This window comes from Myzus persicae, unplaced genomic scaffold, assembly GCF_001856785.1.
Source record: "Myzus persicae strain clone G006 unplaced genomic scaffold, MPER_G0061.0, whole genome shotgun sequence".
Classification (NCBI taxonomy): Eukaryota; Metazoa; Arthropoda; class Insecta; order Hemiptera; family Aphididae; genus Myzus; species Myzus persicae.
The window spans coordinates 161,100-178,956 of record NW_019100482.1 but is presented as its reverse complement, the minus strand read 5'-3'; the positions used below and the strand labels follow the sequence as shown (position 1 = coordinate 178,956).

Below are 17,857 nucleotides of genomic sequence, written 5' to 3'. Positions count from 1 at the left end.
TGCAGGAATGACAATGGGTGTTAAACGGAAGTACAAAGATCACGCAGAAAAAATTATAAAAATATGTGACGACTATCATAGTAGGAGTAAAATAGACTTTTTAAAAGGAATAGCCCATAATTTTCAACTCCAACTTTAAATAATTATAAATTAAAATGTATGATTATTAATATTATTATTTTTATTTTTATTATTTTTTATATAATTATTATTTTTTAAAAACAATTTTGACGATCAATTATCCTGGCGACCAATTGTATTCACGACCAATTCGCCCGCGATCAATTCACCGGCGACCAATTCACCGGCGATCAATTGTTCGCGACCTATTCACCGGATACCTATATAAGACACCGTAATCAATGAAACATTTAAACGTCGTTTCTGTTCACGTTATATACATCAACCTACATCATATTGATGGTGATGATGATATTCTAAATTTCTAACAGTCTAGTATAATAGAATATTACTGTAATTTATTCTTATTTTTGACCAACAGTTGATACCCTGTATAGGAATAGGTATATAATAAGGTCACAGTGCATTGACACTACTGACGCCGGAATTATATAGCTTGGAGACTTAAAAGACAATAATAATAATAATATGTATAGCATACAACGCCTATTAATTATAAACTGTACAATTTGTATTTAAACAACTTTTTTTTGTTTTAAATTTTTTTGGATAAAAACATCTTAGAAACGAAATGTGAGAACGAACAAAAAAAAATGACAAGGTGGCATAATCCTAACTTTATAGGGGTCTTAAGTGTATATTGAGATGGTAAGGGTGGTGGAGTACTGCGCTTGAAAGTAAAAGTAGTTGCATCTGATAGAGTTTTAGTTACATAATGTAGAAAAAAAAATTAATGGATTCGGTTTTAATTTTTTAATTTTTTTTCAATAGGTACGGTTATTTTAACTAGATATAAGGTGTCGATAGTAAAATTATGTTTAAAATTATATTAATTTAAATAATAAATTACTTGTATTATTATAGTTCGCTTATTGCTGTAAATTTGTTCCATCAAACATTATGAATTTTACTGTAAGACTATAAGGGCGACGACTTAAAACACGCGAATGTATGCCTATACGTTTAAGACGTTTTGTTAGCGTATAGCTGATATTGTTTATTAGCTGTGAATGTACGACGACGCAGCCCATATTATACATAGATATAATACGCATTCCAGAGAAAATTATTATTATTTCCGGGGGCGTGCGAGCTGAGGGTTAAGTATCGCTGTACGCCGGAAAACGTTATTAAATCGGTGGAAAAGCATCAGCATCCTCGCCCGGCTATAACATATTATATATACTCATCCCCTATATATACAACCCTTCGCTGCGGACGAGTTGCCGTGTGTATAAGATACGTCAACTTTTTGTCAAAGACACACTCGCGCGCGCAACAATTAATTGTTATTTAATTACGTATATATACGGATCCTGTAGAGATTACGTGTAGGTACTATTTGTACGGAAACACCGCGTGTTTTCATTTATATATACGAAAATTCCGGAAAGTTTTTCAATCGGTTTATATCGTACATAAATCAATGTTTTTACTTTTTACCACTCGTAAAATTACTTCGGGGATAATAAACCATAACAATCATACCGTACTTATATGATATATAATTAATATTATGGCATGTTCAAAGCAATTGAAACGCAATATCATTATATTTTCCTCAAATTTAGGTGATAGCGCAAATAATCATCTTCGGAGGGGGTTGAAAGAAATACGTTTATTCAATTGATTCGTTTAAAGTAGGTGTGTACTTATACTTATGTAAAACTGTTGGATTAATACCTACGTTTTATCGTTATTTTCAATTTTGATTATCCACGTAATAGGTGTTGTAGGCTAAAAGCGAATAGTCCTTAGTAAATAGGTAATATTATATAATATTTATATGCCAATAAAAAAATACAAATATTGACTATTGTATACAGAGTATCTCGCCGTATTTGTAATCGTATACACATCAGCCTCCTACATACATTTTAAACCTCACATTACTAAGTAATAAGTATATATGAATAAAATGGGAATTCCAATTTCCGAATCCATAACTCAACTTTTAGAAAAAATTAACATACTTTAGTCATCTCATATTATGAAAATATTTTGTTTTAATTAAACTGCACAAAAAACACTTTGATTTTTTTTTTGTTTTATAAATACTTATAGCCTATAGGTAGGTACCTAACTATTTAAACTTATACATCGAATCTACTTATTAAAATACAGAGATTTTTTGAAGTCATGATAAAAGTACTGAACCCTCCTCCCCTCTCAACTTGGACGTACCTTAGGGGCCTTGATTTAAATACGCCACTGAACAAAAGAGTAAGTACTTGCAAAGTGCAAATAACATAATCTTATATAATAATGTTAATATAAGTACGTTCGTCATTTATAAAACCAATTAATTATGCAATGTTACCTATAGGTACTTCTGGCAGGAAACTTGAATATTATATACTTACATCATGATTCACGTGTATAATGGAATCACCATATATTAGCTTATTGATATTGACTTCAGACTTGCAACTGTCAATTTTTAGTGGCTAAAGTTATTTTTTGAATTACTTTTTTATAAATACAACCAGGCTAATCAAAAAACCATAGCCATAACTAAGAATTTTTTATTCACAATATAATAACTATTGGCCCAAAATATATTATAGTATTTTTGTGAAATGATCGACATTATATTTTGTTATATAACTTGCAGCCAACTGCAGATAATATAACAGAATATAGACATTTGGTTTGCTGGTTAACATAAAAGTTTTCGAATTCAAACTATTAGGCCTTTCTATGACCGAATGTAAATCGATGTTTTAATTGAGTTCAGAAATAGGTATTTAATTTTAATATACTAGCTACAATCGTCAACAAATTTGAATAGAGAACACATTGTGCATACGAGAATATAATATTATTATACCAATTACCATCGCCACGACGCCGGCGACGCCGGCGACGGTGTGTGCGTCAGAATAGGTATATTTAAGGTAAGGTACCTATACATTTATTACAATATGATTTACACGGATGGTGGAGATTTGGAACGCGCGAACACCCTGCTGCCTGCAGTTCACCGTAGCCGGTGTATATAATATATTATTATAATAATAATGTGTACAGTTTACAGACTACGACGAGACGCATTACCGGAAGTGCCTACTTTACAGCCGGTCGGTGGAAGTCAAATCGACATTGGAAATGAAAAAAATCGAACGAACGAAAAAAAAAAGACGCGTTTTGTTTCTGATAACCGTTGATCCGTAAACGAACTGTTAGGGAGGCGGGAAGGGGTGGGGAATCCATAACGCGTTCACGGTCCGCCGAGATCCATAGAAGCAAGACACCAAGAAATCACGGAGCAAAATTAGAAGACGAAGAAAAAAAACAACATCGAATAATAATAATACACCCAGCACACTGCTGCTGCTGCTGCTGCTGCTGCTGCAGTGCACGAGCAGGAGAAACAAAAACAAATCGGAAAGAGTGCGAGAGAGAGAGAGTAACTGGACGAAGGTATACACACACAAACACATATGATATATACTTAGGCAAGTATATATATATGTATTATGTAAGTATATACATATACATATTTATACTGCAGGTATACCAGGTAACATGCGATGCTGCAGAAGACGTGCCCGCCGGATCTTATTAGACTACCATCGTCGAAACCGGCAATCACACACGAATCTCGGCGGGCACATCGTCCGAGTCATTTGTATATAATACACGAGATCACAAATTATCGCTACACATAATCACGCGTCTGTTATTTGAATATAATATTATATTATCATTATATACACGACGGATCGGCGTGTACGCGTATTATATTCGGACACGGGGCAGACGGATAGATATGGTATATATATTGGTAGGTACCTAAGTACACCTATACACGGTGCGCTGGTATTATAAGGCGCAATGACTCCTCTCCTCACCGTTGATTGCTTCACGACTTCACGACCGAATATCACATTTATATAATATTATGTATCGTATATATAGAGGTACGGACGAATTATACGTTTCGAGGAAAACGATTTATGATTTCGTAAAAAAATACAAAGTATATAGGTAGTAATGTATAGTATTATATAGGTATATATCCACGCGGACACGTGTGCGCTGCACGCTGCAATTTATAGAGCTCATTGCTGCAGTGCGTTATTGTATGTGTATTATATTATATACAGATAAGTTTATAACGTACGTATAATAATATATAAATATAATACTGCAGCTGGTATCGTATTTCATTATAATAGGTATATTTTTATATATATTATGTACATGTTGTAAGTAGAATAGGATCGGCTCGTAGGACGAGCGTTAGCTACAGCTGTACGCCTGTACTGTGTTCTCTGTACATGAGGTTTGGATAAATGCAATGTTATATAGTGTGAGTATATATCAGAAGCAAAGTATTACGGTGACTTATAATCGAGCCTTATACCTAGATTCGATCGAAACGTCAGTTAAAATCAGACGAATCGCTTACATATCCCTGGGATGTAAGTAGAAAGACTTACACTATATAGTATATGTACATCATAAATGTACCACATTTTAATGCATCAATGTAATAGGTTCAAAATAAAATATATGACGGACAATATAAATGATGGTATATTTTAAGTATTCTTGCGCATGTTCGAACACATAAACGTTTTGAAAAAACTAAATATATATACTTTGTTTACGTCAAATTACAATATTATTTTAAAGTTTATTAAATTGCAGTAAGAAAGCTTAAAAATATATTTAAATAATAGTTTCATTTACCATTAGGTAATAATGTAATAATAATGTGCGTAATATACCTACTACCTATTGTATAATACTATAATGTATAAAATTTGAGATACGCGTGTATATATGTGGCAATTGTATGATTGATTTCCGTTATTCCCGGGTATATTAGTATTTAAAAATAAATGTATTGTAAGTGTGATCCATATAAATTGTATAAATGATTGTGATTAGTATTATATTTAATTTGAAAAATATTAATATAATTTGTCTAGTGTTAACCGATTTGAACGTTCGTCGCATAAAATTCAATAGTGTTGATTATTTTAGGTATGAGAACCGCAATTCATAGATAGTATTCAATACTCGATAGTCATAATATTATTATTATATTCTAAATGTCATGTGTCATAGGTAGGTACACAAATTTACGTAACAATATTGTTGTATACGCGAGTGGCAGTTTTAAAGTGTTGTGCAAAAAAAGAAGAAATCCCGGTGAGTCGCTACTCGCTATACAGCGGAATCGAGAACTCAAGAAGGTTAATTGAAAATAAATGTTTTATCAAAAAGTATGTATAGAGACTTTCCCTGTTGTATCTAGTGCGTCGGTGCGATAATGAAAGGAACAAAAAAAATCTATAAATTATTAACTTTTTTTGTCCTTATATATATACTGGGCCTCGGCGACCTTGTGGTTTTTACCGTTATAATAAATTCTTTACAGTTTTAGCAAAAATAAAAAAATATGAAACAAAAATTACAAGTAGGTACCTATGTAGACTATTATGTACTATGTACATTAGAAGTTTGATATCGGGACGCACACAAGTTTTTATTTTACAGAGCTGTGATGATAATGTGAATTAGATATATTATTATAGATTAGAGAAACTGACCGCAAACGATTGCGCGAATGAGTGAATGAGTATTTTATTATATATTAGCACGGAAAATTCATAACGATAATAATGATACAGGTATGGCAACTGAACATGCACAGGATTTATATATTTTTCTTAGTATTGCCTAAAATTATATAAAAGTTTTGAGCTCACATCGAGTATACACTACTAATTAGTGAATGAATATGGTATATTATAATATTATATTGACTTGTCATTACAATTTTATTATTCTGCAGCTCAATCATTAATTCAATACCCAACATCATATTTATAGTGTAAAAAACAATGTTAAATTCGATAAAATAAATATTTTACTTTAGTAGTTGTATCTATTGTTTTATAGTACTCATGTTTATTAATGTCATAATAAAATGTAATTTCAATATTTGAATATTAAAATATTTTAAGCGAAAATTACTTTAAAATATTATTAGTGAAAATACCTTAACGGTTTTATACAGAATAAAATTTTTTATTTTGAGTAAATTAATAGTAAATTTTCTTTTTTATAACAAATAACATTAATTACCAACCTATATTATAGCAATAGCTGCGATAATAGAACATACAATTAACAGCATTAAAAACTAATATACCTATATAATATATGGATACCTACAACTTAAGGGCTAAGATATTTTTTATTTAATATTATGTATTAAATATATATTATGTTATTATATATTTTTTATATTGATTAACTATATAATATTCAGTTACATTTAAACACGAATAATGAACAATTTTTGACTGTGAATGATAATTTATGTATTGTCAAAAATATATATACAACAAACATAATATACATTTTAGTACACTTGTCAGCGACATTTTCGACAAGTTGCACAATTGAAGTTTACAAATAATTACCCAGGTAGAACGGCGACACGTAGATTTAACCACTTTTCACGGTTTATTTCATTCTATGCAGTTGAACAATATGGAAATTCATCCACGTGATAAAAAAAAATAATAATAATAATTTTGCTAACCCAGCTTTCATTTCTTTCCTCACTACAACAGTTACTTACTATATTCAATCATAATAGCTCTTAATATAATAGTGTGTGAAGTCAAGAAATGTTACAAACTATAATTGCAGATATTTAAGATGGAAACATTGCGCATGCGATTTTAAATTAATATATTTTTATAAGTCAATAATAAAATATTATAGTCAATGTTTTGTTCTCCTATACATGTAGAAAAAAACTGAATCAGTATAATATACCTAGTGAGAACATAACGTGTATTGCCATATCGGTACTCGGTAGCATAGTCACGATTCTATCACCGTTTCCAACACATGATTTATGTCCATACTGCAGTAACGTATGATTATGGAGGATGGTCGGGGGATTACGAATGTTATTGAATTTTACCGAAACCCCATCAACCCTGTATGTAGGTACATTATATACGATTTCGTAAGTATTTGTTTGTGTATAATTCCGAGGAAATAAAAAATAATAATCAAATAACCAAGTGGAGACTTTAACGACTATATATGTACCTACGGAAACAATATGATTCCCAAGGATCCGGCATTCGTCAAGGTACCAATTATTATTGTCAGACTATAGTCGAAAATATTGTTAACGGGGTCTAAATATTTTCATCTCACTTTTTATTCTATTTTAATGGCGTTACCTATACAAAATAAAAAATAAAAACGAAACTCGTTAATGTTCGGCATAATAAGTACATGCATAGGTATATAATATTGCAATACCAAGATGTATCATACTCGTACATAGGTATATCACCTGTTGGATATGAATGATATTATACATAGTTGTTATACATACTTGTTGTAGGTTTTGTTTATAACTACATCTATAGGTATATAGGATCATTTTAAACCCCTTATTATTCAATGTTTACAGTATCTATGATCTTTAATAAGTATTTGATATCGTTTTACAGAGCACACAACAGTGGGCACGTTATAACTTGGTCACAGACGGTGTAATATTTCGTATTGACTTATTTTTTTTACCAATAATAAACATACACGCACACGCACTCCAAACACCGCGAGGTCTATTGGGTCAAACCACATTTTCCGGTGTTCAATAGGGTGTCTATAGGGGCCTTAGATTTCAGTGTCAAATTTATAACCTCACAAAAAAAAAAAAAATACAACACGTAAGCGTGAGAAAATTTTGACAACTAACAAGCATTGTCAAAGATAATTTTTTAACCGGTAGCAATCGTTTAGGTCGACTTAATTTTGAGCGAAAACATACACACATTATATTACGATATAAATAATAAATGATAAAATTTAAAATAAAAACATTAAAAACCACTAAATAATTGTATTAAAGTATTATTGTTTATTATTGTACTATGGTCTTATTGGTTAAAATAATAATATTTGAAAATCAATCATGAACTGTTTATAGTTAAAGTAAACGCTTAACCGTGTATTATACAATTTATTTGTAACAATATTTAATGGACAGAAAACCATAGTCGCTGTGAGTGGGAGGATGGCTGTGATAGTAATTTAAGATTTATTACAAATATAATCTCCCAGAATAAAGAATATAGTACACTATTCAAGCATATTTCAACAAACATAGGTAAGTACTATTTAACTTTTAATCAACAATTTGTTATTATATAATACAACCTATATATCCTATATATAATAATGCTCATAGTGGCGTTAGTTTTTAAGTCCTATCCCTAAAATAAAATATTTTACCCACTTGTTATTTCATAAATTATAAAACATTTTTTTTTTAAAATTAATTAAGCATAATATTATTTTGTGTTGAGGGAACCTATTTTAAGCATGTATCGGAGTAATCTATTTAACATAAGACAAGGTATTTCAGAAAACTTTGAAACAAAATACTTTTTGAAAATATTTCTTATACATAATTTTAAGTCGTTACAAAAAAAACATTTTTGATAAAAAAATTATATTTTATTGATATAATTTTTGAAGTTTTTTTCTCTTAAATGACAACATACATTTTTAATTTCATATTCCGTGACAGAATATTATTTGGAGTATTTCGATCAATCGAAATAAAATTATGGACGTATAATTAATTAATTATAATTACTTATAAGTATTTAAAGTTTAAACGGGTGGAGTAGTGGATCAACATTTTGCGATCATCACTGCACCACCCAACTCAGCTCATCGAAACTTTAAGTACTTATAAATCATAAACTACTAGTACAAAACTCAATTTTTATGAACTCTACAAAATATTCTGCTTTGGAATAAGAAATTAAAATGCATTTTGTCGTTAAAAAAATTTAAAAAATTTAAATGAAAACGATAAAAATGAATAAATAAAAAAAAGTTGTGCTAAAATGATGCTATAAAAATATTTCCAAAAATGTTAATAACTTTGGAAATAATAAGTGTCTTACCTTAAATGTATCATCCAGTATGTAACATATTATATTCCCAAATAATATTATAGTATTATAGTTATGTAGTATAATTATCAGATAGGTATATAGATTGAGACTACTATATGTCTATATATATATATATATATATATATAAATATAAATTATTGCAATTGTCAATTACATTATTTTAAATTTGTGTAATTCATAGGTACTTATGTTGTTAAATATTTCAAATAGCTATATTTTAGTGGTATAAGTATAATATAATACTATACAGTAAAACCTTCAAATGTTCTATGTAATAAAAAAAACCATACAATTCTTATACCTGAGTACCTGACAATAAAATAATAGAGGAATTAATAAGTAATAACCACTTGAGTGAAAATAAGACACACTCATCCAACTCACTCTCATCTTATTATCAAAGTACCTGTACCTGCGTCTGACATAGCTCCCTATAAGTATATGCAAGAAATCCTTATAATAAGCAAATGCATGTAATGATCAACTGCCCAAAATAAACTGAATCACGTAAATTCTTCAACAATTCATTTTCCCTACAATAAGCACTCAATCAAAAAATACTTGAACGATTAATACATTTTCCACAGGAAAAATATTAATTAAACCCTTATTTAAAAATATACTACGACTCTTAAAACGTATATAACAAATATTTCTTAAACAAAATAAACCAAAAGAACATAAACCATGTCCAAATATTAAAATTCCTAAACTTAAGGTTAAAATTTAAAGAAATTGGCAATATCTTTAAGGTGTTTAACTTGAATTCAACTTAAATTTAAAGTAGTTTAAAAACCATCATCAATATCGAACTATTAAAAGATAAAAAAGTAAATTCTTTGGATGGTGGAGAGAGAGCTTTGCTATGTTGCCTATTTGTGGTAATACACCACAACAGTTGAACCTTAACGTTTAATAAAATTACTACATGTGATCGCTAATCAATGAACAAAGATGATCATCAATCCGGTTAAGTTAAAAATGTAAATCCTTACAATAAAATGATTAGTACAGAAACAAAGTGGTTTTTAAATACATAAACTTTTTTTCTTTCTGTGGACAAACAATTTCATTCATTCTAACGTTTGATTACTTTGATTCATTCATTAATATACAGTGCGCGGTTGTTCTACACATTTTAGGTAAACCAGAACCATGGTTAATCATGTTTGAAAAAAGCTACCGGCAGCTCCTTAAATTCTGCGGTGTACCTCAGAGCTGCGGTCAGCCCTGTATATAGTGCGGTCGTCATCGGGTTCACTTTATGTATTACATACGAGCGGCGTACTTTTGATGCATTTTTTTAACCAAAATAAAATCAATATTAATTTATATGCTTTACCTTGGTTGTTTGTTGACCGATACGTCTGCTCGAGGACGGGTGATTCTTCGGTCTTCACTCGGCGGTATGTATCCAACTCCCGCAAATGATTGGAAAACGATGCATTTTCCATAAAGGGCCTCTGACCGAGGCCCAATCCACGGAACTGATGAGGAGGACCTTGGTGTACAGGAAAAACAAAAAGCACAAAATTTCCAATATAAATATGGACATTTTATAACTGGAGTTGATCATATAAAAATATGTTACTGTATGATTTATGTAGGTGGTACCTATATACACTATTTTAAGTGTTTAATTATTCTTTAATATATCTTCTATAACCACACTATTTGGTCTCAATAACATAAATATGACCGAAATACCTGTAAATAAGAAATTATATAGTTTTCTACCATACCTACCTACTCAGTAGTAGTCAAATGATTTTGTCAAGCTGATTTTTTAACATGCACTATTTGATTATAAATTTATAAAAAATATAATTTATGATTATCAGATATTAACCATAGAAAAAAAGGTCATGCGGGAATCTATACTCTCCCCCCCCCCCCAATTTGACACCAGTGTACTTACTTCAATTCAATGAATTATTTTCCTCAATTTCAAACAAATTGAATGTTTTAAGAACCATGAATTGTCATTATATTAAAGTATTTATTAATATACTATTATTCTCAACCTTTAAATTAATAATATTAAAATTATTATGCATATATATTTTAAGGTCAATAATAATATTAACTCTTCGCAGATAATATTAAAATATACTATTTTAGTACACATATGAACAAATGATAACTAAATTTAGTAAAAGTTTAGAAAATATAGTCTTATTTTAATTTACCACTAGTGGTTCCCACGGATGTTAGCGGTCGAGATAAAATATAATATATTGTACAACGATACGAAAACGTACAGCATATTTTGCCGAAATGCAAAAAAAATATTTATCGTCAACTGATAAATGTATATATTAGTTCTCATAGACCAAAACAAAACATTTTTACATTCACAAAAATATTTGTTTGTCATATTTTGTCCTATCGATTATCGTTATTATTATTATTATTATGATTATTATATTTTTTTTAATTTATTTTTTTTTTTATTGTGAACCTACCGATCACGTCCAAATAGTAAAGCAACTCAAATTGGGCTGCGTGTTTAAATAATAATATGTATAATGATAATAATTGAGCCTATTTACAGTTGTAAAAACTACCCGGAGGTCTGCCACATGGTTTTCCGGGGCCTATTCACATCAAAGTCACGCTTTTTGGTGTTATTGTTATACCTACCGATATCAATAAAATATAGATACACGTATAAATAAAATTTAGTGGAATTAAACTGAACGTAATTGAGGGAAGTCAAGACTGCAGAAGTATAAAAACGTGTCTAGATAATAGTATTTTTATATATTATTGTATTACAGACGACCACATGTTATCTTCTAAAATGTTCAATTTCCGCAATTTAAATAAAGGCAACATAAAAACATGAAAAAAGCGTATAGTCGTTAAGTATCTACCACGAGTCTTAACTCAAGTTCAAAATTATGTATGATTGTTGTTTCAAATATGATAACGACGAATTTTATGATTTAACATTAAAATACTTACGAGATTTGGATCGTGGTTCTCGAGGTCCGTCCACGGTAACTTTGATTGCTTTATTATACGTCGCTACTTGAGGTGGACACGTCGAAACTGTAATGGTGATCGTGAAACTTTTCCCTGAAAATAAATACATATTGTTTTGGAATTAACTGTCATTAAAAACATATTTGATTCTATGTATTGATCAAAGCTAGATTAATAAATAATAATTATTAGTTTTCAAAAATCGGCTTAGATTTAGTACCAACCTATAAAAGATTTAGATTTATTTAGATTATTAACTAACTAATTTTAAACCCACAAGTGAAATTTCTTTTTTTTTTACTACTAAAATCTTATTGAACATCATTGATAAGAAATAACAAAAATGAAAAAAACCATTTTCTTTCAAAATAAATGTTATAATAATAATAGTATATAAATTATAATTATATGCAAAATACAAAATACAAAATACAAAATACAAATTTTCAAAATTAGTTGAGAAAATAAATTATGAAAAGGCTACCGAAAATATTATATCCATTGACAACCCGGTAAATGCCCCGAAGTCGGAGATATTCGCTCATATTATTCATTATATAACCAATTCCCACTTCTCATATTATATTGTTAATACTAAAATTATACAAAATGTTTAGAAACATAATACTGTAGGCTGAAAATGTATACAGTACCTATCTATCTATAGTTTGGACTGCTATACTTAAGTCAAATTATATGTCCTTATCATTAAGTTCATATGACAAGATGTGAGGACAATTTTAAAAATAAAAATAAAAAGAGAGAAAATGAGTTTCATGTAAAAATAATATAACCGCATATTATTGTATATGCCTACTTAAAACCTAATCTTCATATGACTATTTACAATACGACATAATAAATTTACAAAGATGGTTGTTCTATAGTACATAATATACATATAGATATATAATAAAAATAAAAATAATTCATTTTTTACAGCTTCAAATTTTATATGGGACATGGCCATAATATTTATGACTCATTCTAGTCATTCAACAGAACTTATGTATATGACACACATAATTCTTCATAAAAGAATGATATTGTTAAAAAAAAAAAATAGTAGAAACGGCGCTAGAGAAGCAATAATCAAGTCCTATTCGCGTCACCATCGATTATTATAGATTATTATTTGTTAGTATTTAAATAATAAACTGCGTGAAGATATTTAAATTATACAATAAGTTACAACTATGTTGTGCATGACAACTGTATAATATATAAACACATAACATTGATGTTATATTGTATAATAATAATAAGTAATAACGTACGTTCGTAGGTACATAAAAACTCTATAAAAAAAAAAAAAAACCTATGTATTTATTTTAAAACGCTTTTAATTGAAAAAAACCTGGACCCGATGCAGAGACCGGATAGGTATATAAAGACACTACTAAAGCACTAGTCTTGCTTCGCCAAAAATATAGAAAAGTGATATATTACTATTTATTATTTTAATTTTGAAATTAATGATAAATCAGGAATCATTACATTAGAAAAATATTGTGAGCAGTCAGCAGCTAAGCTTTATTAAAACTACACTTACTGACATTTTCAAGTTTGTTTCTTTTCAATACCTAGCTTTTTTATCGCTTCTAACCTAACCTTTTCTGCTCAGGAAAACTACAAAACAAATAAAAAATTACCTTTTCATTATATCATCCAGATGAGAAATTATTTTATTCAATGTGAATTATAAATATGTTTTTAAGTTTTTTACCACGTACCAAAAGTTAAAAAAAAAAAAACAATACGAAATGTGTAAAAGAAAATATCGTTGTAATGTAATAGGTACTATCAAATAGCAATCTGTTACTATATGGATTTAACCAGAATCTAAAACAGTAAAACTTATTATTCGCACCATAAAGAATTTAATATTAAAAACATTATCAAAGTTTTTAATTTTTGGTGTTTTTACTTGGAACCTAATTCTTAGTTCGATTGCCCCAAGTTAAAAAACTGGTCTTAAATAATTCTCAAAAAAAATCACATCCAAACATTATAGGTATTATCGGCATACACACTTTGAGTAACGAAAAAATAAATGTAGTATTAATCGTTATGGGAGCACTTCGGGTAATTTAGCCACTATTATATCGCTAGCACTACTGCAGGTAGTTATGTATGGGTATCCCGAGTATCCGCAATTCGCGTATAAACTAGAAAGGCCCAGGTGCTACGAGATATGACGATATACTCACCGGGACACGTCATCTGCAGTTTAACTAATTAATTTCAGGATCAAGGAGGATAATGAATGAGTCATATTGGTATAATTATAATTCATATGCAAGCCGCGGTTTCTGTTGCGTATTCTGGAACAACAGGACTATTATATGATTATATAACTTACTATATATATATATATAAGTATAGCTTTGAACATCAAATAGGTAATTGAATACGCGTTTAATTTTCAACACGAGCTTTTGTTTTCATATATACACATTTGTTAATATTATTTAATATAATATACATTTTATGTTTCTTAGTGTTGTAAATAGAATATTATAATCGTAATTCATAGCAGTATAGGTAATTAGCTTATAGTATAGTAATACACTGCAAGCTGACGAACCATTAATTAGGTACCTGCTATTAACTATTAAGGAGGATATTATAGTCATTAACTTTTTTTAAATTAATTTTATATGCGTGTGTTATATGAAAACGTCAATATTATAAGATATAACAGTATAACATCTTTTATAGCTCACTATTGGTTATTACTGTGGCATATAGGTACATATTATACATAATACACGCGTGGTAAAATCGCGATGGGCCTGCGCAGATTGCGACCACAAAATCCTGTCAAATGCGCAATACATCAATGGGCGAGTTTTTTTCCACCTTTCCCCTCTGTGGCTCTGCAGTTGCTGTCGTCAAAGTAATTGCATGCGTCCGGCAAAGGAAGATGAGTGCAGCCATCAAAGAGCGGCGTAAATTAATATTATAGTATAGTGTCGAAATGTGACCGAGTAATTGTGCATAAATGATAGTAAAAGAGATTTAGAGCGACAGTTATTGCAAATTGATTTTTTTGTTTTTGCATCTTCTGATAGGAAATAAAAAAATCATAACGTACCTATATTATAGTTTTCAAAGAAAAAATAAAAACAACTCCAATCCACCGTCTGGAAGCGCCTCGAGCGCTCACGCGAAGTGATGTGTCGGCGAAAAAGCACAACAACAAAGACTCTTTGTCCTTTGTCTTGGTCCTTTAAAGGACGTTAAAGAACATCGGGTTAGAAGTTTCAGGCCACAATTTAATTACCTACAGCAGTATAGTGCATAATATTATGTATGAATAAATAAAACGAGACCTCCGAACTGATATCTCAAAAACCGCACAAATATATGTCCCAAACGAGTTCAAAAAAGGACAAAAGACAAAATGCACTGCAGCATAATATTGGTATATTTTCAGCCTTAGCTCTTTTACCAATATGGGTGGAGGGTGCGACGAATTAAAAAGAATGTTTTTACCTATTTATTATAGTATATTATTTAATTCATAACTATTCAATTTTTTTTTTACTGGCTTTACATGCGAGAATGATAATAAATGTAAAATAATAATTTTCCCCGTACAGGTATATAAATAATTATTATCGCTTTATTATGTTCTATGAGATTTAGTAATGACCAATTAGCTTAAGTGTTCAAACAATATGTCCAGGTTATGGAGACAATGCAAACGCATTTATATTTAAAATATAAATATTTTTATGAGATTTTATGTTTTACAGAAACTGTTCGGAAATTAATCGCACATTCAAAATAGAAAATATAATTAACACAAACACTTTTAGAAATAATTGTGAACTTACTCATTATTTTCAAAATTTCCAATGCCACGCGAAATTTGCATTATCAACAGCTGTTGTTCAACATGATATAAAGATAGATAAATTACATTATTTAGGGACAGAGTTCGCAGAATTTTTTTCTAAAAATATATAATATACTTTTTTTTGAATTGGGTACATATCTGAATTTAAAAAAAAAAATAATTTGGTTTTAGCTCTTAATTAGCACCATACTAGTATTATAATATACTCAGTGAACTTAAGTTCCAATAGACCTCATTAGTTAACTTAAACACTAGTATTGTAAAGTACTTGAGTTAACGTATTCAAAATATACTTTTTAAGTACTCAAACACTAATTTTAAATATTTAAAAACAAGTACTTTGAGTGTTTGGCGTAGTTCTTTAAATACCTTCTCAAAGTATCTATATTTTAAATAACTAAAATACAAATTTTCAAATACTTTTTTATTTAATATATTTACTGTTTTAAATTTAAGCACATAAAAATAAATAACAAAAATAATATTCGCATAAGTCTTAACAAATAACCTATATAAAATAATTCCAATTTGTTATAGAAACTTTATTTAGATTTATACATAAGTAAACCAATTTAAAAATAACCATTATCAGAAGCACAAACCTTCGACTTGATTACATAGTATATAGGTGTTGCATAAGGGTACTAAAACTAGGAACCAATTTTCTGCACTCATAGATAGTATAATATAGCTGGAAGTATAATTGTTTTTATAAATTTATATTTTATGTATAGAGAAAAAGAAAAGAGATAATGCTGTTTCTCCAGATCAAAATATTTATTTTGCGTATAACTTACTGAATACATCCAACCATACTTTCAAATATTGAAAACAAATATAGGTAGGTGAATTATTATAACTACACCAAATCACGAGGTATGCTTACAATTCTTATCAACATTTATGTATTACAAGAAAATGCCATACTTCTATTTAAAATTAACTTAAAGGTTGTATTTTTTTCAGTATTTGCAATGACTTACTAGAGCATATTTACAATTTCGCTTTTCAATAGGAGTAGGCATACAATTCTGACTCGGAGTAATACTGAAATATTGAATATATATTATCTAGTCTGCGTAGGTTGAACATATCTAACTGTGCGAGTTTCGCCTCAAATACACAACCATTGTAGATCATACAGTAGGAACAGACATTAAAATCAAATATAATGAAGTAGATTTTATCATCAATCATCGTTATTATATGTTTATTTTTAATTCATCAAACATAAAATAATATAAAATATTATAATATTATATACTGTATAATAATTCTGCATAATTTTTCTATAAATATATTAATCAAGTTTGTGGGGGGCACCTTTTTTAAATTCGTACTACACACAAAAATAAGGGCTGATCCAAGTGTAATTATAATCAAATATAGTAGGACGAGTATAATCTAATATTATTATAAAAATTTACCCGTACACGAGATAGTTACTTATATGGTTTGAAGCAAAAATAACTTGGATAAGGACAGTCTATTAAACCCCAGTTTAGAATCCGAATTTTCGAAAAAACGCACGGTCCATGTATACTGAAGAATACCCGAAAAGACCGAAAGCTATCATAATAAATTCGAACAAACGCAAAAGACCTAAACATACAAATATTGGAAAGTGTGCTTACAATAAATCTTTATAATATTTATATGGGACAATATACGGAGATTTTCGAATATTTTCTTCAAATGCAATGACAGTAAGGACAAAATATCTCCATAATAAAATATTTTCTAAAAACTAGCTGTAATTAAATGTAAATCAATATAACATAAATACATAATCGATATTGTACACAAATCAGTACATACCTTTATAATATAATATAGGCTATAATTATAGTCTATGTTATCCTATTCAGAACTCTTATAATTT

General features: G+C 29.0%; 1 protein-coding gene across 2 annotated transcripts in view; it reads right to left on the bottom strand.

Moving 5' to 3' along the window:
• The window catches only part of LOC111027267 (protein lozenge-like), a 49,244-nt gene that overhangs the window by 29,663 nt on the left and 1,724 nt on the right, over positions 1-17,857 (bottom strand). Inside the window, exons 2-3 of one of the 2 annotated variants that reach the window (XM_022305570.1) lie at positions 12,090-12,203; positions 10,465-10,632 (exon numbers count right to left, since the gene is read on the bottom strand). In XM_022305570.1, the coding sequence (XP_022161262.1) occupies positions 10,465-10,632; positions 12,090-12,203 (282 nt within the window). The remainder of the gene's footprint in view (positions 1-10,464; positions 10,633-12,089; positions 12,204-17,857) is intronic. The other variant, XM_022305580.1, reaches the window with a different exon arrangement.